The 25,641-nt window shown below is 39.1% G+C and overlaps 1 protein-coding gene across 4 annotated transcripts; it reads left to right on the top strand.

Annotated features, from left to right (window-relative positions):
- Positions 1–674: 674 nt before the first annotated feature.
- RHOT1 (ras homolog family member T1) lies at positions 675–25,641 on the top strand. Of its 4 annotated transcripts, XM_058038640.1 has the most exons (21): positions 675–773; positions 4,339–4,397; positions 6,235–6,316; positions 6,511–6,554; positions 7,328–7,381; positions 7,733–7,785; positions 8,330–8,438; positions 9,029–9,130; positions 10,518–10,616; positions 11,044–11,152; positions 11,728–11,848; positions 12,540–12,624; positions 12,975–13,120; positions 13,746–13,846; positions 14,059–14,189; positions 14,551–14,634; positions 15,376–15,495; positions 15,836–16,038; positions 17,406–17,528; positions 22,891–23,034; positions 24,486–25,641. In XM_058038640.1, exons 1-21 carry the CDS (start codon positions 737–739, stop codon positions 24,601–24,603), a joined length of 2,124 nt encoding a protein of 707 aa, XP_057894623.1. In that variant the 5' UTR covers positions 675–736; the 3' UTR covers positions 24,604–25,641. The 4 variants fall into 4 exon arrangements, with proteins under 4 accessions (XP_057894623.1, XP_057894621.1, XP_057894620.1 ...); XM_058038638.1 differs by lacking the exon at positions 22,891–23,034 and having other exon boundaries at positions 15,839–16,038; XM_058038637.1 differs by lacking the exon at positions 22,891–23,034.

The raw sequence follows: 25,641 nt of genomic DNA, 5'->3' as shown, positions 1-25,641 counted from the left end.
CCCAGGGTGTGCCATTCAGCGTCTCCAAGGCTGGGGTGGCTTTCCTGGGACAGCCGAAGCCACTGCCTTGTTAGTGTTGAGGTGTCCTTTGCTGGTTTATCTGGAAAAACAGCAGCTGCAGCATGAAGGCGCTGGACATCCCCAATTTCCCACATATGAGTTATGCCGTAGTGCCCAGGGGCAGCAATTTGTTGTGGTTTGGATCACAGCAACAGCACACCTAACAGCACACAGTGCAGATGGGAACCCTCTGTGTCACTATTTGAACATTGGGAAGAATTTCCTGAGTCGGTGATTAAACCTTGGGACGGGCTGCCCGGGTTGGAGCCACCCTCCCGAGGGGTGCAGGGAAGGACCGGGCTTGGCTCTCGGTGCCGCGGGCTGGGTGACACGGTGGTGTTGGCCATAGGTTGGACAGGATGATCTCGGAAGTCTTTTGCACCCTCACTGATTCTGTCATCCCGGGGTGCTCCGGGTGCCCCGGGCCGTCCCTCAGCGCTCGCTGCGGTCGCGGCCGGCCCGGGGGAGCCGCCGCCTCCCGCCCGCGCTCTCAGGGGCGGCCGCCGCCCCGCGCAGCCGCCGCGCAGCCGCCGCTCGCGGCAGGTCCCTCGCGAGCCGCCGTAGCGCGCCCGCCGCGTTCCGTGAGGGGAGCCCGGGCAGCCCAGGCCGCAGCGGCGCCGCCGCCGCCGCCCCGCCCGATGTGAGCGGCCCCGGGCCGGGGGCAGCGAGCGCGGCCATGAAGAAGGACGTGCGGATCCTGCTGGTGGGAGAACGTGAGTGCCGAGGCAGGAGGGCCGGGGAAGGATGGGGCCGCCGGCTGTCACATCGCCCCGGTGCGGCGAGGCTCAGCCCGGCCCGGGCGGGGGGCGCGGGGCAGCGGCGGCCCCGCGGGGCGGGCAGGGGTCGGGGCGGGCCCGCCGTGACCGCTCGGAGCGCGGCCTGGAGCCCTCGGCTCCTGCTCCGGGCACCAGCACGGCCGGCACCCGGTGGAACTGTGCAGCTTGGACGTCCCTGGAGATGACACCGGGGTGAAATTCGTGCCCGGTGTTTGGCCACGGCCGATTTAAACTTTTGGTTTTCTTTTTCTTTAATTTCTTTTTTTTTTTTTTCTTTTTTTGCCCGCGTGAAAATCACACTTGCACGTTTCCCGTTTACTGACTTTGGAGATCAGTGGCCTGATGTGTTCCCAGTGGTTCTAGGTCGGCTGTTGTGGGTTTGTGGCCAGGACAGGGCCAGAGAGTCAGAGAGTCCACATCCCTTTTTTTGCTTTTAACTTTCTGTGTGACCTTGGATAACCAGCACACACGAAGGTGCATCCCAGAGGTGCTGTGGGTCTGGATTCTTTCATGTGTTCTTAAAATTGTGTCCTGAAGTTCACGCTTAGGTACCCAGATAATTGACAAGGCTCCCAGAGGCTCGGCTTCTCATCGGTATAAATAGCAGAGAGGTTCTGTTAGTTTGCAAAGAGAGCTTAAGTTCCTCCAGGGGAAAGAATACAGAGTAATTACCAAGGGTTATTAGTAAAATTACCTAGTTATACTAAGAATGTGGTATTGCTAACAAGGCTTTCCTGAGGACTGAATGCCCCATATATATTTATAGTGCCGTTTATGCTGTTGTTTTATGGTGCAGGTTGGCTCTGTCTGTGCTGCATAGAAAGGTTCTCTGTGACTCTTCTGGAGAGGAATCTTGAGGGAGCTGTCATTGTGCAGAAAGAGCTAGCTCATTAAGATTGTGTTTGGTTAGTTTTGCATGACTGTGTTTGGGAATCGGTGCCTTTGAATACACAGTTTAATTCCTCTTTAGAATACATGCCTGATTTACCTCATTGTCTTTGGCAAGGCTGTGTTTTGGGCTGGCTGTGTGCAGTGGTTCCAGCACAGGTGTAACAGGTACTTTGTTTTGGGAACAAGGTTCACAGTGTGTCCAAACTGGAATATTAAAGGTTTCTTAAATACAGCAGTGTGTGCTGCATGGCACACATCAGATTGGGAGCATTGCTATGTTACACTTCTGTTGGACTTTTAGTGAGGAGGAGGGAGAAATTTGTTTTACAAATTGGTAAAACTTGCAAGTTACAGTGCCAGTCCTGCTCTGTATGTGTCTCATGTATGTTTATTAATCTGAAACCACAAGTTAGTCCAGACCATATAAACTTTTTAATGGTAACAGCAGAACAGGTTCAGAATCTGAAATATGCCAAGAACTCTTTATTGTAAGCCTGTTCCAAAACTCAGCCATTCCCATTCCCAGTGGGGCACAGTTTAGGTTTAAGTTGGTTTAGTCCTCATATGCACCAGTAATTTTCAGCATATGTTCAGCATGTTATGCAGTATGATGTAAAAGACTTCTGTGTGAGGAAAAGGACAATTTAATTATCATAAAGTGCTGTGCTGCTTTCCTTCATCCCAGTCAGCTGATGCTGTTTAGGCTGTTATTTCTAAGACTCTGAACAGATTGGGAAAGGCAGAGGGTTGACCTAGATTTCAACAAAATAACCCAGATCTCTACACTAGAACCTATGGATTTTCATAAAACCCAAGGACACTAGAAAGTGTATCAAGAGTTTCTAAATACTGAACTTTTACTCATCAGCAATACATAATCTTCTGTTTTCAGTCATGAGAAGTGTGTTTCTATATCTGCAAAACCAGTTTTGCCACTATTTGAAGTTAGAACTGTCTTGGTCAGGTGCAAAGCACACCTCACTATTTTCACTAATTGGTAACTTTACTTACCTGTAAGGAAAGTACTCATCTTCTTTCCCTGTGGAAGTAGGAGAGCTTCTGAAGCTCTTTTGACTCTGTCAGGATGAAAATTCAGGTGGAGTTGATGCAGGAGGATGCCTGGCAGTTTAAGTTTGGGTTTTATCTCCTTTGAGTATCTTTGATGGAAACACAACTGCACTGCTGCTGGGAGCCCTGCAACCTGCTGCTCTGCAGGGAGCACCCCTGGGGAAAAGTTGACAGCTGTTGTCTGTAAGGAAAACAGAAATCTTCCTCCTTAGCACAGCTTTTCTTTGCTTTTTGTAATTCTTTTACAACTACTGTTCATCATGGGAAGTTAAAGAGAAGGTTTTATTTCTGGATGTCAGAACATGTTACTGTACCAAAAATAGACCCAGATAAGAGGAGTGTGCTCTGACTGGATCATCAGTTCAGTAACAGCAGTTCCTGCTCAGAATCAGCCAGTGGCACAATCACTCCTCTTCATCTTCCAGTTCAGAATTCTGTAGAGTTATAGAGATGTGTAACTGCAGTGATTTCAGCTGCACACCTGCTGTCCCCTGTGCCATTTTCTGTTGGTTTCAGCAGGAGCAGTGACACAGGCTGTGAGTGCCCTGCCTGGTGACACATCCCTGCTGGCACAGGGGCTGCTGCATCCAGCCTGAAACTGAGTTTTGCTTGACTTGAGAGGTGTTGGAAATAGACACTCCCAGGGGATATTTAAATATGAACATTTTGGGTTTCAAGAAATGTCTCAAAACTAAATAAAGCAGTAATAGTCCTACAAGGCTTCCAGAGGGCCAGAAAATTCACAGATGAGGGGGGTTAGAGAGAGTAGAACCCTGAGAGAAGTTACCAACTCTTGGTTTTAAATGGTTGCATTAGAGCTTGTCAAAACAAACAGCTAAGTTGTGATATCAGAAGTCTGAACTTTGCAGGTAAACAAAATTGTTTATTTGACTGAATGGTGTTGGGTACTGAAGCTGAGATGATCATCTTGGACTGAGAAAATTGTGACTTTAGAAGGGTTGGTGCTTTGGGGTATTTTTCACCTTTAGTGGGGGACAGCTCATTTGTATCAAAGGGTTAAAGCTCTTGCACTTTAAAGTAGTCAAATTACTGCAGATTGGTTCCTGTCCTCTTGTCCAGCTCTCATCCTTGGGATTTTAAGACTAAAGTGCAATCATCATCTCAAGAATTCTATAAAAACAGTTAATTTCTGCATGTTTTTCTGTCTGCAATCTTTGTATTTCTGAAGTTGTATTAAAGCATTTCTAGTTTGTTTTGATTATTTGTTTGTTGAAGTGCTCTGTGTTAAGGTTAAATCTGGCAATTTTTCTGTGTAAGGCAGAGCAGAATTCACTTCTCTTCTGGAGGAAATACAGAAGTGGGAGATGGAGCCCAAGTTTTTGCAATAAAAGAATTATGAGAAAATTGCTGTTGTCCATATTTCATATGATTGTCCATATTTAAAATAATTAAACAATAGCTTAAAAAATTTTAATGTGGAGAATTGGAAAATGCTTTTTAAATTTTCCCATTTTAAGATGGGGTGTAACTGTTAAGTGTAACAAAACAAATTATCTAATATCTGTTTTTAATGCTTTTGCAGCCAGAGTTGGGAAGACATCACTAATTATGTCCCTTGTCAGTGAGGAATTCCCAGAAGAGGTAGAGCACTTTTATTTGTTTTCTAAGTTTTATTTCTATCTTGTCATATACTAAGCTAATAGACTCTGCTCTAAAGTAAAGTTTAAAAACAAAATAAAGTTTAAAATGGCAAAGATGACTTCAGGAAGAGTGATGTAGGTTGGTTTGAATCTATCTCTGCATGAAGATGTGAAAGTGAAGTTTTATCTAAGTTCCTTCCTTACTTTTCACATTGTTAATTAAACAAATTGTTTTATATGTGATGAATGGTAGGTGTTTTAAGGAGCTGGAATTGGTCCCAAGTGTCAGCACGTTTCAATATGAGGGACACAGAAATGGGAAGGTGCTGAAAGAGGCAGGACCATCAGTTATTTTTGGGGGAGTGTTGCATTTAAAGAGCAATTAGAATGCAAAATGATAGAGAATGAGGAATTAAAAGTCACACTGTATAACTTAGCCATTTTTTGTGACTAAGCAAGACATTGCCTTTACTTCTGTCTTTGAAGAATGTTTTATTGACTCTTGAAGTAAAAACTGCAGAAAAAGCTACTTCTACATATTATTCCTTTGAAAAGCAGCACATAGTTTTCTTTGTACCATAAAAAGAACCACAGCTACTGCAAATAGTTCAGCTTTTTACATATAAACATGAATGTTTATTTCTTCTGATCACAGGTCTTAAAATAGACATCATGTGCTGCTCTTTGAATCTGCTCTGCTCAGAGTTTAATGCAAATCAGCAGCTTACCACAGTTCAGGAGTCAAGACTGGAGTGTAAACATAACAATTTTGTTAACATAATTGAATTTAGTTCCTAACCTTGCAGTTAAAAAGGAGATCCAGTTCCTTTGGCAAGTTGTTTGTTATTGTACTTAGTGAGCTGTAGTCCTCTGTTCACTTCTCACTTCTTCCTGCAGTATAACCTAGAATATTTAATTAAATTTGTGTGTAGAGAGAAAACATAATTTATGTGTAACACGAGATCTTCCTGAAATTACAGAAAAAAACTTTTGTAAAAATTCTTCATCCTATAAAAGCTGCTGAAAGAGACCTGCCCAGTTCCTCAGGCCAGTCAGGCAGATCAGAACAACATTATGGGGTGTAACAGGCACTTCAGGCCTGGAATTGTGTTTAATGCAGGCTGTTATCAGTAATCACTCTTGAGGAAGAGCTGAGCACAGCCTGAACTTTACAAAGAGACATTCTTGTGGTGATTGACTTTTCTTTTTCCCTTGTTTTACTCAAAGTAAAGTATCATGGGAGCTCAGTGTCAACAGGTGAAAGGCAATAAATAGATGTGCAGGAGGTTTTCATTAAAATTAGGTTTAAGTTGGTTGTTCCCAAATATGGATTAGGGTTCTTTGGAAAACGGGGCTATCAGAGTTTACAGATTTTTCAGAATTAACTTTTTCTAGCATCATGTTTTGCTTTGCAGCATTTTCTAGATTTAATGTTTAGCACTGTCAGAAGCAAGGATGTTGTCAGGTTACAATTGTGTAAAAATTGAGATTTGTATTTTGTCTGTCATGCTTGTTTAGGTGTTGGATAGAGTGGGCTTGAGTTTTATAGAAGTATTCATTGAATGTATCCTCAACAGCATTGCTTTTCTGCAAAGCATGCAGGGAGTTCTGTGTGCAGTAACTAGACAGGTAAAAATGAGAAGGTAGCAGTGAATTTTCAGTACTTTTAAAAAGAGAAAACCAAACAAATAAAACCCAAAATAGTCGAATACCTGAACAACTAATAGTAGTTGCACTGTTTAAAGCTGACTAAATGGCAGCTGTATTATAGTGAATGGCTTTTTTCTACATCTGGATTATCTTGAAAGGTTCTTTCTTGGTGTTCCTTTCAACCCCAGGTTCCACCCCGAGCAGAAGAAATCACCATTCCAGCTGATGTGACTCCTGAAAGAGTGCCCACCCACATCGTGGATTACTCAGGTAGGGGCTGCTCAGGGCCCTCAGTGATGTGGTGTGGAATTGTTTGTCTGCCTCAACAGCCCCTGGCACAGGCAGACAGCTCTGACAAAGCTGCCTCATGAGCATTCTGAAATACCCAAGTTCAGTTTCAGAAGTTTTTATTTTGTTTGCAAAAATTTTAGTATTAATGAATAATTTCTTCTATCAAATTGCAGAAGCAGAGCAGAGTGATGAGCAGCTTTATCATGAAATATCACAGGTAAGTGTATTTTAGTGTTTGCTAGAAACTGGTTTAGAAAAAAGTATTTTCCTTCAAAGTTCTCTGCATTAGATGGGCTTCAGTTTGAATTGAAGGAAAAAACCTTTCTTGCTTGGCATTTTCTATTTTGTTTTGTGACTTGTGCTATAGGAGAGATACCTCTATTTAAGAAATCTTAAAGAAAGTAGGTATTGGTACTGTGTGGGTGAATTGAGCTTGAGCTTTGTCCTTCCAAGTTAAAGGACAGACCCTAAATATCCTTTAATAAGCAAGCCAGTTTTGTATAAATAATTCTGTCCTGAAAAGATCCATTTTGCTTCTTTCTGTCACGTGGTACTGATGCATTTATGAATAGCACAGGCTTCTTGGTGACTTTGTCATCCCTTCTGATTCCTATTTTCAGTTCTTTCTGAGCACCTTTGCACATTTTCTGCACAGTCTGTCATGGTGTTGTGTTCCATTTCTGGCATTTAGTTTGGTGCTTCAGTGGAGGCTGCACATTGTGACTCTTCAGTTTGGATTTCCTGGTGGCACAGGTCTCTGCAGGCACAAGCTGTGACTGTCACACTGCAAGACAGGGTTTTTGGCACTTCTCACCATATAAGTTCTTTGTTTTAATCTTGTTGGTCAGGCTCCAAGTAGCTTAAACAAGCCAGGAGCAGAGTTCTATAGTGAGTTTACTCTGATGCTGTTTTGTATGGTCTTTAATTGTCTGTGTTGCTCAGGGGTTCTGAGCAGAGGAATTCCATGCCTTTCCTTTCTCTTCATTTCAGGCAAATGTGATTTGTATAGTCTATGCTGTTAACAACAAGAATTCTATTGATAAGGTACAGTAACACATTTTATCCCATTATTGAGATGTAACTTGTGCACTGTTAATTGATGTCAAGCTGGAATCTGGATTAGACATTTGAAATGCCTGAGATGGAGTTTGAGATCAGTTGTTAAGAGAATGAACAGATGTGGGTTTGCTTCTGCTCCATTTCCACATCCAAGTTTTTAGTCATTTCACTTGTCTGAGAACGTTGCTCATTAATCAGCTCCAATTTTTGTTTCCTTCTTTGTGGGTCAGTGTGTGCCTTTTAGGGAAAGAAGCAGTTGTAGTGAAACTTGTGCACAGTTCAGTCACACTTAATTTGAATTTGTGTTTTTCATGTCTGTTTTTAATCCCACTTTAGGTAACGAGTCGATGGATCCCTCTCATCAATGAAAGGACAGATAAAGACAGCAGGTGCTTAAGTAAAGATGAGAAGTGTGAATTGGGCTGCACATCCATGGGTGTCAGTGAACAGTGTTGAGGCTGTTAATTGTTTAAGACAATCAAATACTAAACTTAAAGTTTGTATAAGAAGTCCAAGAAGCAGGAGATCTGAAGTATGTAGGTCTGTTACATGTGCCAGCAATGTTACTTATTTTGAATTTCATGGGCAGCTTTTACCAGTTGTGTTTATATTTGCCATGGTATAACTGGCTTTGGCTCTAGGGTGTGTATAGCTTTTCTGCTGATGCTGGTTTGGCTAATAACAATGGGATTACTTACCATTGTATGTAAATGTGTGGGTTTTGTGGAATCTACAAGAAGTACATTTCTGTCTAAGTGTATATCAAAACACTTTTTTTAAACTGCTGGCATTTAGTTTTGCCCATTGCCTCCAGTAGCATTTAATTACATCATGAAAATAATACAGTGCTTTCTGGTGGGACATAAAATGCTGAATTAAGATACATATTTTTATCCATCTGTCTATAAAGCTCTTAATATTCTTTGTTTTTAGGCTTCCTCTTATATTAGTTGGAAACAAGTCTGATTTAGTGGAGTACAGCAGTATGGAAACGATCCTTCCCATTATGAATCAATATACAGAGATAGAAACCTGTGTAGAGGTATGCAAGACTTTCTGAAGTTAAAGTAACAGGGAATACATTCTTGCCAAGCACTTATGGCAACTTTATAGTAGAAAAAGGGATTCTGGGTTTTTTTCCAAACTAAATATTTCAAGCATGAGTAATTATAATAGTGAGTTTTTATGTTATCTTTCTTTAGGGAAGGTTACACAATTGTATAATCAAATGTTACTGTCAAATTTTAATATTTAGAGCCTCCTCCCTCCTTACATGCTTCCCTTTAACAAGGGTTTTCTATTTAATGTTAAGCCAGACAGATGTCAGCAAAATATTCAGAATTGATTTAATGTGTGGATATGTTGTGAGTTTTTTGTTTTGTTTTGGTTTGGTTTTTTTCCAAAGCAGATACCACTTTTTGATTTCTGTTCTTGGTATGACAGCAGATTGTAGTGAAACCTCATTTGTTAATTAATTGAACAGGTACAAGGGCTGGATGTCTTTTTTCCAAACCAGCCCTGTACCAACAGGAGGGGATTAAGTCTTTAAAAAATTGATGCTTACTTAAATTTCAGAAGAAATCGCCAAATAGTCAAGAAACTTGCTCATCAATGTGAGGATTTCTCTTTCAGTGTTCAGCCAAAAACTTGAAGAATATATCTGAGCTATTTTATTATGCACAGAAAGCTGTTCTACATCCTACAGGTCCTCTTTATTGCCCAGAGGAGAAAGAGGTATTTATCCATAGATTCTCAGAGCGCAAATAATTTGGGGGGAGTGAATCACTTTCCTGTTTGTTCCTTTTCAGTGGATTTTGCATCTCTGAGTGTGTTCTGCTACCAGCACCCCACCCCTGAATGTCAGGCATTGCATCCCAGAACCAGTGGGGCTGTTTTTGATGTATGAACCTGGCCTGTCTTTCCTCTCCCTTCAAAGCAGTGAGGACAGTTTTTTGTTGTATGAACTGCTGGGTAAAATGAGAAGCTTTGCTCATGGCTTTGAGCCAAATGTAATGTGACCCAAATTGTGTCTTCAATTCAGTTCTCCTTTAGATGTACATTTCACAGGAACTCCATTTATTTCAGGGAAAGCACTCTAGACTTGGCCTGATCTAAGAGAATTTTTTTTTTCCTGAGAATCTTGGGAAACTTTGGCAGAAGGGATGAGAAACAAGTGATGAGTCTGGTTTTTAGGGATCAGGTGGTTAGCTGAGTGTATTATGAAGGAGTATTTTATTTTTTAAAATTTTCTGGGCAAATACGAATAGAATCTCTAATTGTATCCATTTAGTATTGGGAAGTAGGAAAGTTGCTTCAGCTGTAAATACTTTGTTAAGCAGAGAATCAGAGAATAACCCTGTTTTGATTTCTTCCATCAGAATCATCTATATGAGTTAGTAATGTTCTGATAAAATTGTTGTGCTGAAATCTTTTTGGTTTTCCAAAACCAATGTCTATGCAATCTGTGTGACCTCTGTGAAGAGAAGAGCCCATCATCACGGTAGTTGTTGGGAGAGCATTGCCAGTGTCTGTTTTCCTTCACTTGGAAGGTATCCTAGCAGTTCTTATGTCCTAGAGATAGTCCATATGCTCCATGCTTTGCCTGGTAGATGAATGAGCCCTGTGAAGGTTTTCAGTATTTGATGTTTGAAGTGAGCTGGCTGTAGTTCTAGACCTATTTAGTTTTGCAAAGCACTGGGAATTTAAGGTGATTTTTTTTTCCCATCAAAAAATGTTTTGGGGGGAAAAAAAAAACTTATTTAGTTGCTTCTCAAAGTTTTCTCTAGCAGTAAGATTGAATTTAGAGAACTGAATTTTATTTTTTTAAATAACAGTAGTGCCACCTTCAGCTTGTGAAGAGCTTGAGATTTTTCTAATCATTGAATAGAAAAACATTTAATGTGGAATAATTGTTTTAAATTTATGAATATAAATTTGCTAAATCAATTTTTTATTTCCTCTTGCTCTTTACTTTTGTGTACATGTGAATGAATGTCTCTGTTCTGAAACTGTAAATGAAGACTAATGTGTGTTTCCATGTGATTGAGCTGCCTGGTGTCATTCAGTGTAATCTTTTTCTATTCAAGCCTAGAAAGATACTGAACTTCCTTTTATTCCTTAGATGAAACCTGCCTGTATTAAAGCACTGACTCGCATTTTTAGAATTTCTGATCAAGATAATGATGGTACTCTCAATGATGCAGAGCTCAACTTCTTTCAGGTACCTCTCTTGCTTATCTTTCCACCATGCTTAAAAGTGCTATATAATGGTATATATATGCTGTATAATTCTAGAAAACAAATGATTGGTTTTGAATAAATAATAGAAGTGTGAAACTGTAAGGGAATCAGGCCTAAATACTTGGTCTCAAGTGCAGCATAGAAGAATGGATTTGTACAAACAGAAATGAAATTATTTTTATTTCTAACCATTGTTCAAGTTTGAATTCAAGACCATAATTTAAAAAATCTATTAATGTACTTAAAAATCAAATGCAGTTTTTATGCCTTTATTTCCACTAAGAGATTGTGTTGTTGTCCTTAGCCAGCTTGTCAGAGTTTTTAAGGCTGTATTTCATACAGGACATGCTGTTTGTCCAGCTCAGTAGCCAGTGGTACTAACATGCTGCTTTTGGGTTTTGTGTTAGAGAATTTGTTTTAATACACCACTGGCGCCTCAAGCTTTGGAAGACGTAAAGAATGTAGTCAGGAAAAACCTGAGTGATGGAGTTGCAGATAATGGATTGACATTAAAAGGTGAGTCTTATTTAACTCTTAAAAAATGTGTCTTTATACAGTTGACAATCACTCTTACATGAAAATGGTGGTCTTTAGGAATATGATCTCTGTCTTGATTTTCAGACTGCGAGACTGAGCTTGCTAAACAGTGATATCTTGGTGTTCTTTAAGCCTCGGGAAATGCCAAACAAAAATCCTACCCAGTTATTTTGATGCAAGAAAACTCAAAGCAGTCTTCCATTAAACTGCCTTCCAGCCTCCTCCAGGCTAAAGCTTTCTGGTTTAAACTATTGAAAATACTGGGTTTATTTTCATACAGCTCTAAAATGCTGGTACTGGAAAAAGCAAACAACAACAGAAAATCAAGGGATTGTTTGAAGGAAACAGTTCCTTGGAGAACACTTTTACAAATACCATGATTTCTGAATGTTCAGTCTGTGTAGATAATGCTGTACTATCACCCAGGAGGTTTAAAATCTTAATGTGTATTTTGAGCTTTTTTTGTTTCCATATCTGATGCTGATTCTATTGAAAACACTTGTAGCAGGTAGAGCACTTCAGAGCCTTAAGATTTCACCATTTTTGATTTTTAGGTTTTCTTTTTCTACACACACTTTTCATTCAGCGAGGAAGGCACGAGACAACCTGGACTGTTCTGCGTCGCTTTGGCTACGACGACGACTTAGAGCTCACACCAGAGTACCTGTTCCCTCCGTAGGTACCACTGCAGCCCCCTGAGCCTGAGGTCAGGCTCTGCTGCCCCTGCTCTGCCAGGAGGAGAGGGTTATTCCACTGGGTTTATTTACACATTGTTACACCAAGCACCTCCCTTACTTAATGGCCACCCAGCCAAAATCTTCATGTGGCTGAACGCAAAGGAAGAACTCCCTTGTGCCAAATCATGTTCTCTTTCTTCATAAGAAAGGTGGCAGAAGAGATTGTTAGTGTAAAACTGGAACATAAATTTGAGCAGTTGATTATTATGTGTGATTAATTGTATTATTATTATTATTAAATTCTAAAAGACTTGTCAGTATTTTCATAGCATTTGAGACCTATTGAAAATCCCCAAATTAAAAAGAGATTGACCAATTCTGTGGCTTCTATTAAAAAATGTAATTGCATCATTTTTTTGTTAAAAAACCCCAAACCCCAAAGTACGAAAACAAAGCAAACCAACAAAAATGTGATTACTGTAGAGCTATATATCACCAAAGGCACTCACTCATCATTTTAGAATTCCTAATAAAAAGTATGTGCTTTGATCTATGTGAAGATAAATTATTAAAGTGCCAAGTCAGATACTAAATGTTATAATTCATAAAGTATATATTTTGAGTTTTAGTATTCTGTATTTCATAAACAATTAATGCTTCTTGTATCTGTGTTTGTTTTCAATGAACAGCCTAAAAATTCCCCCTGACTGCACAACAGAACTAAATCATCATGCATATTTGTTTCTTCAAAGTATTTTTGATAAACATGATTTGGTAAGCATTTAATTTGCGTGTGTGTGTGTCTTTATGTTTACAAGCCTTGGTTTGTCAGGAGTTTTGCTAACAAAAACATGTTTTTATCATGATGTCATTTTATTCAGCTTAACCTATAGAGTCAGTACTAACTGCAGCTTATGATGGTCTACAAGGAGAGTTGGCAGTTATAGCTGTACTACCAAATTGTTTTTAACTAGCTCATACATTTAATCTTATTAAAAACAAGGAAAGAACAATGATTAAAAGAAATAAGCATGATTTCTTGAATCTTGCAAATGTACAGCAAGAAAATGCCAGTTTAGAATAGACATTAATTAAATTATGTCTGATACCATATTTTGTTTCAGGATAGAGATTGTGCTTTATCTCCTGATGAATTGAAGGACTTGTTCAAAGTCTTCCCTTACATGCCATGGGGACCTGATGTGAACAACACAGTTTGTACAAATGAAAGAGGATGGATCACATACCAAGGGTTTCTCTCGCAGTGGACGTAAGTGTGATACAGGACATTTTAGTAGTTGAGAACTCTGGGTATGATCATGTGTTTGTAGATTCCTCTTAAAGACTATTGGAAAGAGTAGAAGTTTTATAGTAGAAAATTGATCCAAGCAGTCAAGTTTTTGTATCCATCCAGTGGCCTGACCTTCAGACTGTTGTGATAACCTGTTCAGGGTTTGGCCAGTATTTACTGCTGACAATGAAGAAGTTTCTCTTCAAAATTTGGAAATCCCTATGATCCCTTCTGAAATGTTACTGCTGTTGTTCTGCCCCTTAGAGATGGTTTGAAAAATGGTCCTCAATAATGAGAGTTTTTTTTCCCCAATTTAAAATACAGAAAATGAGAAAAATGTTATTTGGGGAGATAAGAAGATAGAGTGTGGGTTGATAGGCCTCTGCAAGTACTGCCTTTGTTGAGTTCTGGTGACCAGTAATACTGATAGAGTTACCACCATTTACTCATTGATTCAGTGACTTTTGTCCTTCAGTACTGCATAGTGCCAGGAATGTTTCTATCATGTCAGTCTGGAGTTAGGAGATAAGGATTGTTTCAGTGCTATAAATAACTTGTACCCCAGATGGTGACAATTGAAAATTCTTTTTGTCCCCTCTGCCAGACTAACCACATACCTGGATGTGCAGCGTTGCCTGGAGTACCTGGGTTATTTGGGGTACTCCATACTTGCAGAACAAGAGTCTCAAGCATCAGCAATCACAGGTAATAAAAATTTGATACAACACAGAAATTTAAATTTAGAAATATAATAGAGAGCAAATTGTTTGATGGTTCATCTGTTTTCATTTACTCTCTTTTACTTTCTGCTCAAGTGAAACCTTTGATTTAATGTTTTTGAAAGGTTGATTTGTGTGCATTTTCATGTTTTCACATGTGTTTACATCTTGTGAAAAATATTTGTGTTTTTCCAAAAGTGACAAGAGATAAAAAGATAGACCTCCAGAAAAAACAGACTCAGCGAAATGTCTTCCGATGCAATGTTGTTGGAATGAAAGGCTGTGGGAAAAGTGGAGTTCTTCAAGCTCTTCTTGGAAGAAATCTAATAGTAAGAAACATATAGTATTCATCTATATATGCTCTTGAGTTAAGATTAGACAGCAAAAGTGATTATCTTAGAGCTTTAATGGTTATTACTCAGTTTGCAGAGTTCTTTGAGGATATACAGAATTACTAAGGAAGAGTTTGGGTTTTTTTGGTTTTGTTCTATTCTGGTAGTGGCTATTGCATGCAATAATGATTTGTACATCATAGATTATAGCTATGCATTTCCTTGAAGAAAACCCAAAGATAATTATAATTTTAATTTATTAATAAATGGAGCAAATGAGCTGTTCAAATCTAACTTAAAGGGAAAAGGGTTAAAGGGAAAAGTTGCTGTGGTCTAACATGAAATTCTGCCTTTTCAGAGACAGAGGCAAATACGTGCAGAACACAAATCTTACTATGCCATTAACACAGTCTATGTATATGGACAGGAAAAGTACTTGCTGGTAAGGCTGCCTCTTTCTTCTTTGCCTTAGACTGGTTAATGTTAAAATTCTGTAAATTATTCAGAGCCTTCTACAACAAACTAGTTTTAATTCTCTCTTCTTAACGTGGATTCCTCCCAATTATTTTCTGTCCCAAATAAGTTCTGGGGTTTTTTGTTGATAATTTAGCCGAACCTGGTCAGACCCCTGTTATTTTTGAAACCTTGACCTGAGTTGTACAAAACCTAGTCCATTTATGGTTACACTGCAGCATATCAAATTATAACATGTGATAAATGATCAAAAGTCAGTCTACCTATTCAGTAAGAAGTGTCTGTCACACAGAGTGATTAGAATGGCTAAAATTAGTATTCAGTGGGAGAAATCACTTCTTTAAGGCTTGTTCCATTCTAGTTCTTCTTTATGACAATATGATCTCTGTTTTCTGAGATCTAGTCCTGCTCTGTGGTTTTCCTCTATAGGATGCATGCCCATTTCTATAGCTGTCTAATCCTTTGTTTTAAAGTAAATATCACTTTTTATGTTGAGGTGGTGATTGCCTGCAGATGTGATGTTAACAGCTCACATATGCTGGCTGCATGGTAAATTCCTACTGTTCTTTTTCATTGATTCTGCCTATTGTTAGTCCATTAGTTTGAAGGATACATAAATATAAGCTATAAAAATTATGAGACAAGTTACAAAATTCCTTGAACTGCATAATAACAAGCTTTCCTCCCTGTGCAACCATCTTTTTTCCAGCTACACGATGTCAGTGACTCAGACTTTTTAACTGATGCTGAGACCATATGCGATGCTGTCTGCCTGGTATATGATGTCAGTAATCCTAAATCCTTTGAGTACTGTGCCAGGATTTTTAAGGTTTGTAGAGTTTATATTTACAAACCTCTACATTTATATTTCTTCTCATTGACTAAATATTCAGTATCAGTTACCTGATCTATACACTGGTTCTAGTGCTTAAAAGACATTTTATTTCTAAGTGCTGGTTATTTATCAGGATGCCTTAGCAGTTGTGCACTTCTGTTACTCATACAAAGCAAACATCTGCTTTTCTATGTAAACTACTCTGCTTCTAGAAATGCCTGACTTCAGTGGCATGAATGTATCTTAATGCTGCTGCAACCAGTGTAATACAGCCTGTTCCAGGTTGAATTTTTCATATACTGTTTCTTTCACTTCTTTTTCTTTAAATTTGCAGCAGCACTTCATGGACAGCAGAATACCATGTTTAGTGGTAGCTGCCAAGTCCGACTTGCATGAAGTTAGACAGGAATATAGTATTTCTCCTGCTGAATTCTGCAGAAAACACAAAATGCCTCCACCCCAAGCCTTTACTTGTAATACTGCTGATGTGCCGAGTAAGGATATCTTTGTAAAACTGACAACTATGGCCATGTATCCGTAAGTACTGGAGCTGTTCTGTTTGCCATGTGCATGGTCACACAGCAGCACTCACTGCATGCCATCGTTAGCCACAGGATGGAACTGCCTCACCGAGCTTTAGCAACAGAGAGACACAAATGGCCTCAGTGGGATCTTTAAACTATTTCAAATTGAGGAGCTAGGCATAGATCCAACACAGAAATCAGTCTCAGGTATTGTTGCTAAGTTGAAGAATGCCCTAGTTCATCCAGCTCATGATGCAAATTCCAGCCAACAGGCTTCTGTTTGGTCCATATTGGTGATATAAAAAGTACATAAGTTTTTACATCTTGGTATTTTTGAGAGTGAGTTGTACTGTAGTCCTTGCTGGTAGCTCAACAGCTGATTGCAATGGACCCTTAGTGCACAACAGTTCCCTCAGTGCACTGCTTAAAATACTTTTTGTTTTCATGGTGTTTATTACTATGTGCTATGGTCATTCATCTAATAATTATTATGATTTTAATAGAATTTTTGTATAAACATCTTTGGACTTCAGGTACAAGATACTTAACCTCAGATTCTTCTTCACTACGCATCTCACTGTTGCTAAACTCACTTTGCATCTCTTTTTTTTGGTGGGTGAAGCTTTTAATATGGTGATGAACTACATAAATATTACAGCAGATGGAGTCTAGTATGACAGCTGACATTTGCTTTAAAATAAATAGAACTAATGTCACTTTCACCCAAAATAATAGGGTATTTTTAATTATTTGAAACTGAAATTACTGAATTACATCTGTAAAGCTGTAGTTTTGGTTTTGGGGTTGGGTTTTTTTTTATTTTACTCTTGTGTTCATTTTGTAGCACTGGAATACTGGGAAACCACTAAAGTGTAGCACTGACCAAATGTCTGTCATATCAATATTCCTGCTTCTCCCTTAGTTTTCAAGCATGTGTGTTTGGTAGGGTGGGAAACATAGAGGCAACGCTCACCCTGTAAAGAGTGCATTCGAAGTGGTAGAAAATGTGGCTTCCTTTTCTTTGAAAAAGGGGTGTTATCTATTGCTGTGCAGACATACTCAGAAGCCTTTAAATGCTTCTCTTTTATGGGAACTTGTATAAATTCATCAGACATTTTCATTCATGTTTGTGCTTTGCTGGTAAGATCTGTATATGGTGGTGATGCCAAAATGTCCAAGATGTAGAACCTCTAACCTTTAAATTCTGCACAGCTGTAGTTGTACCCTTTCTTCCCCAGTGTATTTTTTTTTTTCCTCCTCTCCTTACTCATTCAAATGTACCTTTTATTCCTAAATCTCTCTTGGTTGTGGCACAGTCCTAATGTGCACCTGATTTGATGAGCAAGATTTCAACTCCTGTCCTTCTGTGTGTTTTCGCAGCCATGCCCGGTTACGCTGTATGTGCGCCTGCAACAGGTGCACATTTTGCATCTGTCAGAACTTCCTCAACTCAGACTTGCTGCAATCTGTAAAGAACAAACTCTTCACTGCAGTTCTTAACAGGTCCTTAACTTTATTTACTAGGTACCAGGTGTGCTTTTAAAATAAAGGGTGTCTTTGGAATACCAATTGGTAACCTTATATACTGCAGGTTTTTCACTCCATATCCACTAAATAGGCCAATACTTTAATAATTGTCATAGAATTATCAAACTTGGTGTAACTTGGAGGTTCTTTTGAGCTTAGTTTAGACATTTTTGTGAAACATTACCGATTTGGTTGTTGATTCAGGCTCTTTGTGATTGCAGGAATTAGGACTGTGTTTTTAGGGAACTGCTAATAGTCCTTAAGTAGTGTCTGCAAAGCTGTGTAATGTTTCTCACTTGAGGCATTACAGGTTTGTTTAGTACTGATTAGAGGTAGTGCCTTTTAGATCCCAGTTACACAGGTATTTTCATAAAGGCACAGCTTGACTTACAGCAGCATCGTGTAATATATGACATGTTTATAATTGCTAATTTGATATTTGGGAGTTCATAGAATTTCTGTGTGTGTGTGTGTTATGCTTGGTTTACACAAAGAGTGGGCATTTTGTCTTAAAAAATAATGCAGATGTTTAAACATCCAATTCCTCTCTGAATGAAATGCAACATGTAAGTGGTAAATGCTTAAACATTTGCATTTCCAGATACTTTTGGAAAAACAATTGGTAAAGAGAGATAACTGGTTTTCAGCATTGAAAACAGTGCTAGAGCTTGTTCTGCAGGCAGTTTTGGACACACAGGATTTACTAACACCTCAGCACTTGTCATCACACCCCAGCAAATGGGAGTTCAAACCAAACAACTGTTGCAGTGCAGTGGTTCCATCCTCCATGGCCTTCTTGGAGGCTTAGATGGGAAATGTGTTTATTTGGAGGCCATGGTTGAGGTTTCCTGGCATGCTGCTGGTCCATGGATGTTACTGCTTGTTACAGGTTTCAGATGTAGCTGCTCCATGTAAGAGTGTCTGCCTCCTTTTAATGCAAGTGACACACATGTAAGGAGGTCTGTGGATACACCCACCTACAGGAGTGAGCATATTCCTTGTCAAATACCACTTTAATCCAAGATACAAGTGTTAACCACAGAGTGAGAATTCAAGGGTGAAAAACTCATTAGCTTAGGAAAAGACTGAATGAGTGAGGCTCTTCATGCTGCATCTGTTCTACAGCAGTCATCCCATAGACAGAAATGGGAAACAGCAATCTCTGCATATTATCATTCTAAAACTTCATTGAGCAGTCACTACTAGAAAATCCCAGCTCTTCATTATTGAGGCTGAAATCTCCTCTAACACATCTTCATTTTTTGGAACTGGTATAGGTTGCTCCATTTGCTGTTGCGATTGTTTCTCTTTTGTGTGGGTTTTTTTGAGTCCTGCATTAGACATTGAACTTCATTCCTCTGAAGTGCTGTCAGGGTCTCAGGGTACTGAAATATTTTATTGAGGTTTGGGATGCTGTCATTCCACACTTTATCACTAGGGAGACTATAACAAACAGGAATCCACTACTGCCTGAAAAGTCTGTAATTCAAGGTGAGGAGAATTCCTCACAGACCCTTCCCTCCTGAAAGAATTATTTGCTAGAATCCCTTTGTCTCTCAGTCATTAGGGATCGTTCCAGGTTTCCAGCAGGCTCACTTCATCTCACCAAGTCCCTAACCAAGCACCTTACTGAGGTTATTTACCATTCAGCACATGAACTGCTGCATAACAGCACATGTGGTAGAACTGGGATACCTCTAAACAAGAGGAAATAGCTCCCAGTTGTAGGCACAGGAGGGTGAGATGGATTTCTTGTCTTATAAAAATCATACATCCAATGATGTGTGATTAGAGAAAGCATTTGGATCAAGAAGGACTTTCTGATTCAGATATTTTCTATAAATTTTCTTACTCTGCCTTCACAAGTGCTTACCATTAAGTCAGCTAGTTGAACAAAAGTTAGATAGCTGATGGGGGAAGGAGGTTTCTAGTGAGTACTTTATTCTCCTGGTCCCCTTCTATTCCCTTAGGCTGTGGGAGCTTTTCAGGTAAACTGAAATGTTTCACACGGGACCCCTTCCTGTGCCCTTTGTTGCTAAGTAACCCCTAAACACTGTTACCAAGGCACAACAAAACCTCACATTTGAATATTCCCACTGTAATAATTAAAGGAAGAACATTGCCTCTGTGCAGCTGAGAAACCTGCTCATGCTCCCCTCAGTTTCTCTGGACAAATTTCAGGAGTTCCCTGAAGCTTGCAGGCTGTCAGAAAGGCAGGTTCAGCCTGGAGGTTGCTGTGTTGGTTTGAACTGCCCAGGGTCACAATTTGTTGGTTCTTTGAGGAAGGAGGCACAGCATTCCAAGCACTGGACATGCATGTATGAGACTTGCTAATATCCTGTAGTATCTCTGTAGTTTTAATATGTTCTTTCCTTTAGGTGTTCACTTGAATTTGGCTGGCTGGCACCTAATCTCTTTTTACTACATTGTTTTACCAAAAGCACTCATTCTAACCCTTTAATGATGAGCTTGGATTTTTGGCTTTTTTTTTCCCTTGGTTTCAAATCATCCATGTTGCTTTTTGCTTGTACAGTAGTGGCATTTTTCTGTCAACTAAGTTCATTTCAAAATAAGATGATCCAAATGCATGAGAATTGTGTTCATCAAGGAGACTTCTCAGAGGAAGTTTTTCTTTAAAAGTTTTTAAAACACTGTGGAATTGAAATTAAATTCTACTTCCACATGAAACCTGGTTGTTTCAGGAATTATTAGTAAGGTTTTGGTTTCTGTGCAATTAAAGCTAAGACAATAAATTATTATTGTGTTTTCCTGTAATAATGGTGAAGTTTTAAGAGTATAGCCCAGAATTTACCTTTCCCTATGTGCAGTGTACACAGGTTTCTTTTCAAAACTTGCATGTTGCCTTTAAATCTAATTGCAGAAATCTGTCTCTACACTTAGGTGTCCCCCAGATTAGGACATTGCTAAATGACATCCCCAAAATGACATTAGGACATTAGAAATTGCTAAGTTATTTTCCTCCTTCTCTAAGCTGTTTGATGCCCCAGAGTGCATAGAAATTTCCAAAGCTGTGTCCTTTGATTTCTTTCTAAACAAAGTGTAATGAATTGGCATTCCACATCCATTTTTAGGTTTTGTGGATAATAAGATGCATTTGGAGCTTTTCACGTTTTAGATTACTAATGCATGGGGGAAAATTCTAACTGCTGGACTTAGTTTGCAACCTAGGAAAATATGTGCCTGAAGGGAAGCTGCAGCAGCTCGTGCAGGTTATGTGATGCTTTTGGAATTCAGTTGCTTACATTAATGCTAAGAGCCTTTGTCAGAGCAGGCTGCTGCATGATCTTGCTTTGGGTTCTGCTGTGAGTAGCCATGTGAGCAGCCTGTTGGCCCCAGCACTGTGCTTTTAAAATGCTTTGGAAGTTACTATAGAAATGTTTTGGAAGTCCTGTATTTAAGGATAAACCTTCCCAGACCTGGAAATTATTCTGCTGCTGACCTTGGGAGAAGTGTCAGCATCAGTGTGTAACTCAGCAGTTTTCTGTGTGTACCCATGGCAGGCATGCTCAGTTAAATTCTTAGCAAGTGCATGTGACAAACTTCTTGTGTGTTGTTAAAGTCTCTTGGAAAAAATCCCATCCAGATTTCAAAGATCTTCATCAACAAGTGGCAAGGTACTTGACTCACTGTTAAGAGTAAGTTGAATAAAAACATGCCTTTTTCTTTCCAAAATATGCATTAAAATCCAAATTTTGTGCCAAAGGCAAAATTTCTAGACTTCCATATATTTGTGGAACTAATTGTATGATTAAGTACACACAGCAGCCTGGTTGGAAAGTTTGAAAAATCATTCTTATTAATAAGCAAGAGTTTCAAATGCAGCTTCATTTATGGAGTCCTCGCTACTACTCTCTGTGTGTGTAAGTGCACATCTATTTAGATGTTTTACCCTTGGAGAGAATATTTTCTAATTCAGGGTTACTCTCTTACTAACAAGGCAGTAGTAATTTCCACCACTGGTGAAAATTAGTTTCATAAGCACAACTAGACTGAAGTTAAGTTTGAAAGTTATTATTTGATGAGGTTGAATTTTTCAGTGTGTATTGAAAAAGGGTTTTGTGCATTGTAGCCACCTTCATGTCAAAGAACCTACACTAGAAACAAATATTGATTCTTTTTTATTATCTCAGATTTTTTTTGTTCCTTTAATGGCAGCTAAACAATATTAGAGATTAAAGTTGTAAAAATGGATTTTATGACAGCATAAGGAACATTGAAAGAAGAAAAATTGGATGTTTATGAAGTTGTAAAGCAGTTAGACATCCATAATGTTCTGACTTTCAGTAAGCATTTTGAACTTTGGATTTTCAGGCTGAGACATTCAGAGTAGATTTCCTTGAGGTTGTAAGACAAGTCCCTGTCTCGAATTAGTTCCTTATTTAAATGAAAGAATCTGCTATTGTTAGGCTTAGAAAAGGGATCAAAGCCAATTTAGTTTCCCTTTAGACATTACAAGAGGATTTTACCATGGCTGAGAACATATTAATTGTTTTTAGAAGGATGAAGCATGCTCAGCAAGTTTCTTGCATACTATTAAATATGGACATGTGCAAAACAAGGCAAATTATAGATAGGAATCAGAAAATCTAGATGTGAGAGATAGTGCTTTATGAGGCACTGCAAAAGCATTAATTTGCAATTTAAACATTGATTTACATATTTAAAGGGATGGGGTTTTAAATAGTACAAATAGTTGGGCATTTGAATTAACCAAATTAAACTGGAGACTTGTTAGTTACACAAATACTCATCCAGCAGTGGGACAGGCACTGTGAACTACCAAACAGAGCTTGTCATGTAATCTAGTAAATCATGTAACCTACAAGTGATTCATGTTACAGACACAGATTAGTTTTTTAATTTACATATCTGAAGAAAAGGATTTCACATCCTTTTACTAAGAAATTACCTCAGACTACCACTGGAGTGATAAAATACAGTCTTTGAGTTCTCAACAGTAGTGGGATCTCATTTTTATGGCTGATGTGCATATGGTGCAGAGGTATTGCAGTGTCCTGTGGGACACATGGAAGTTGAGGCTGTGGAGATGAAGTGGGAAGAGAAATCCAGTTTCATAAACAGGTTTCTTTGTCCCTAAAGCAGTAGCATTTAGCTACATGAAATCATACATTTCACTTTGCTTATTAAAAGCACAGACTTGATTTGTTTCTGGTTTTCCCCAAGACTTAAGTTTTTAACAACTGCACAAGAATCAGGGGCTAGGTGGCTATAAATCAGGAATTCTCTGGGCTTTTTGATTTGAGAGGGTTGCTGTGTTGAGCCATGCAATGAATGCACTGTGCATGTGTGTGAAAAGGTTAAGAGCCTACCTAGCTGAGGTGGGGGCCATGCTGGTAGCAGACGAGGAGAGCAGGATTATGCAGCAGGTGCACGCCGTCCACTCTGTAGAAGATTCCATCTTCATGGAGTCATCTCTTGGTCCACGTTTGCTTGAAGCCAGGTAACAACAGCCAAACCCAGGTGACCTTGCCATTGCCTTTTCCCTGTCTTCCCCCCAGCAAGCCACCTGACATCCAGTTTGCAGAGACTTTGTCAAAACTAGCTGTAGAAAAACTAATGCTTGCAGGAGTTCTTGGATTTGGTCTGTTCTATAACCCAGCAAGACATTCTTAAATAAGATCAGGATTTTTTAGACTAAAGAGCAACTGTGTGTGCATCAAAGAGCCTGTTCTTCAGCATGTGGTATGGCAGAACTCTGATTAACTATCTGGCTGTTATGGCTCCTGCAGAAGTCTACTAAAGCATATCCAAAACTGGATTTGTGTGTTTTGATAGCAAGTAGCAATTCCTGCTCTGTTAAACAGCTTGTGAGCTACAGCTCTGCAGTTCTCCCTCTATGAACTCCTGTGTGTGCTTAGGATCTCTGTGCTCCTCTCCTTAACCCCCCTGCAGCTTCACTGAGTAACCCATGGCGATTAACACAGGCTAAAACATGTAGGCTAGTGAAGTTCTGTTCTAAGTTCTATCTCTAAAGCAAACAAACAAAAAAATCAACTTTACCATTGTTTGGGAACTTCCTGTGCTTTGAATTATGGCATTTATGATAACTTGTTTTAAATGGTAGCTCCTGCTTTCTGGTAAGCTGTCATACTTCAGACTGCTGTTAAGGGTGGTCAGCCTTGCTTAACTGAGCATGTTCACAGACTTCTTGCAATATTTGGGAGAGTTGGGTCATTGCCTGTCTCCACTGTCATGTGAGATGTGGATTTTTCTGTCATACAGTCACTCCATACTGTCTTTTTCTGTTGGTGCCATTGTCACTGCCTGTTTCACTCGCACTCTCTCTTAGCTTTCAGCTTGGTGTTGGATGACTGCTTCTGTTCTTGTGACTACTGGGAAGAAAGGGATTTTAAAATGGTTTGATTCTAGCTTTTGGAAAAATATTACTTGCTACTTGTCAGTAAACTTTTTTTGGGGGTAGAATAAGTAGGTATTCAACAGGACTGGGAAGTTTTTAATGGAAAAGCAGAAATATTAAACTCAACATATAGAAAACAAAGAAAAAAGGATTTTGCTGGACAGAGTTGTTCTCACTATGAGTTACTAATTATTTGTAGCTATTTTTGTTTTCCTTTCCTGAATGCTTGCTGGTACTCTCAAAGGAGACACCTTGCCCTCTCCATATCCATGATAAATTATCTGCTCCTGCATTTCTCCTCAGCTGTGTGAGCACTCTGACTTCAGGGGGATCGGATGTGCTCAGGGCTGCAGATCAAATCCTGAGCTTTAAGAAAAGCAAAATGAGTGTAAAGTGCTCGTAAGGCTGAACTGTGAGCTGTTTGCCTGTGACAAGTGTAGTGATGAGTTTCCAAAAGCAGAGTAGTTTAGCACAAGCTGTCGGGAGTTCCTGGCATGGAATTAACCTGGCTCTGTATGTGTGTTAAATTTCAGGCATGTGACACAAGCGGACCTCAAGAGCTCAACGTTCTGGCTCCGAGCAAGTTTTGGTGCTACTGTGTTTGCAGTTTTGGGTTTTGCCATGTACAAAGCACTACTAAAGCAGCGATGATCTGAGAAGAAGCACATCTGGCCCTACCAAATAAATAAATAAAAAACCACTTTTATGTACATTCTGAATGCTTTAAATTCTGCTAGAAATATTTATATATGCAGAGTTACTTTATTAATATTTGTAATTCATGCTTAAGATTATTTTAAATTATAGCTCCAACTACAGTATTGCATAATGTGTGGAAAAAAGGAATTGCATCTTAACAGCCAGCTAAAATGGCTTAACTTGTAAGGCCAAAAGGGAATTTGTTGTAAATAACCTGTACATATTAAAGCAAGTAAGACATTGCTTCCCAAAAACCTATTCAAAATACTGTTCTTAGATGTTCACCATGGTGACATTCTAGTGTATAGGTGAAATTCATTTTCAGTAGAGTAGACTCAACTCAAGGATCATACTTCCTCAAGGATTGCTTATTTATTTCACATTCATCTGAAGTGACTTCATCTTTTTGGACTATAAGCTATAGCAGGCAGAATTTGTGATTTTTGTTCATATTTTTAACTGATGAACAAATTTGCCCCTCTAATCATGTCTTTCAGGAAAGAATCACCTTTGCTGTCCTGGCCTATGATTTTGTATTTTACATGACCAGTGACATATTTAGAGTCTGGTCTCTTTTAAGAGGAAAAAAGTAAAACTTTGAAAACTGCCAGACCAACTTCATACACTGTGTGTAACCCGTGTTTTTCATTTTTCACTATGTTGTGTTTTATAACCCTCATGAATCAGATGAGCAAATTTTGTATGTTCTAAACAGTTATAATTTGGAAGTGTTACAGTTTAATTTCTCACATCTGTCAGTCATACTCATTAAAAGCTGTGTATAAGAGAAAACTGCAATAGTACACAGTGCCTATTCTACTGTAGTATATTAGTTGCATGGATCACAGTGCATTCTGTAATGGGCTAGAATTACCTATAGACACAGCTTTTTTAATGATCAAGTAAACCAAACATTAAATTCCTCATGACAAACCTATTTTTCCATTGCTGGCCTTTTCAAGTATTTCAATAAAATAACTGTGTACTGTG

The sequence above is a fragment of the Melospiza georgiana genome, chromosome 21 (assembly GCF_028018845.1).
Source record: "Melospiza georgiana isolate bMelGeo1 chromosome 21, bMelGeo1.pri, whole genome shotgun sequence".
NCBI classification, from domain to species: domain Eukaryota; kingdom Metazoa; phylum Chordata; class Aves; order Passeriformes; family Passerellidae; genus Melospiza; species Melospiza georgiana.
The sequence above is the reverse complement of the archived record's forward strand: the minus strand, read 5'-3'. Positions and strand labels throughout refer to the sequence as shown.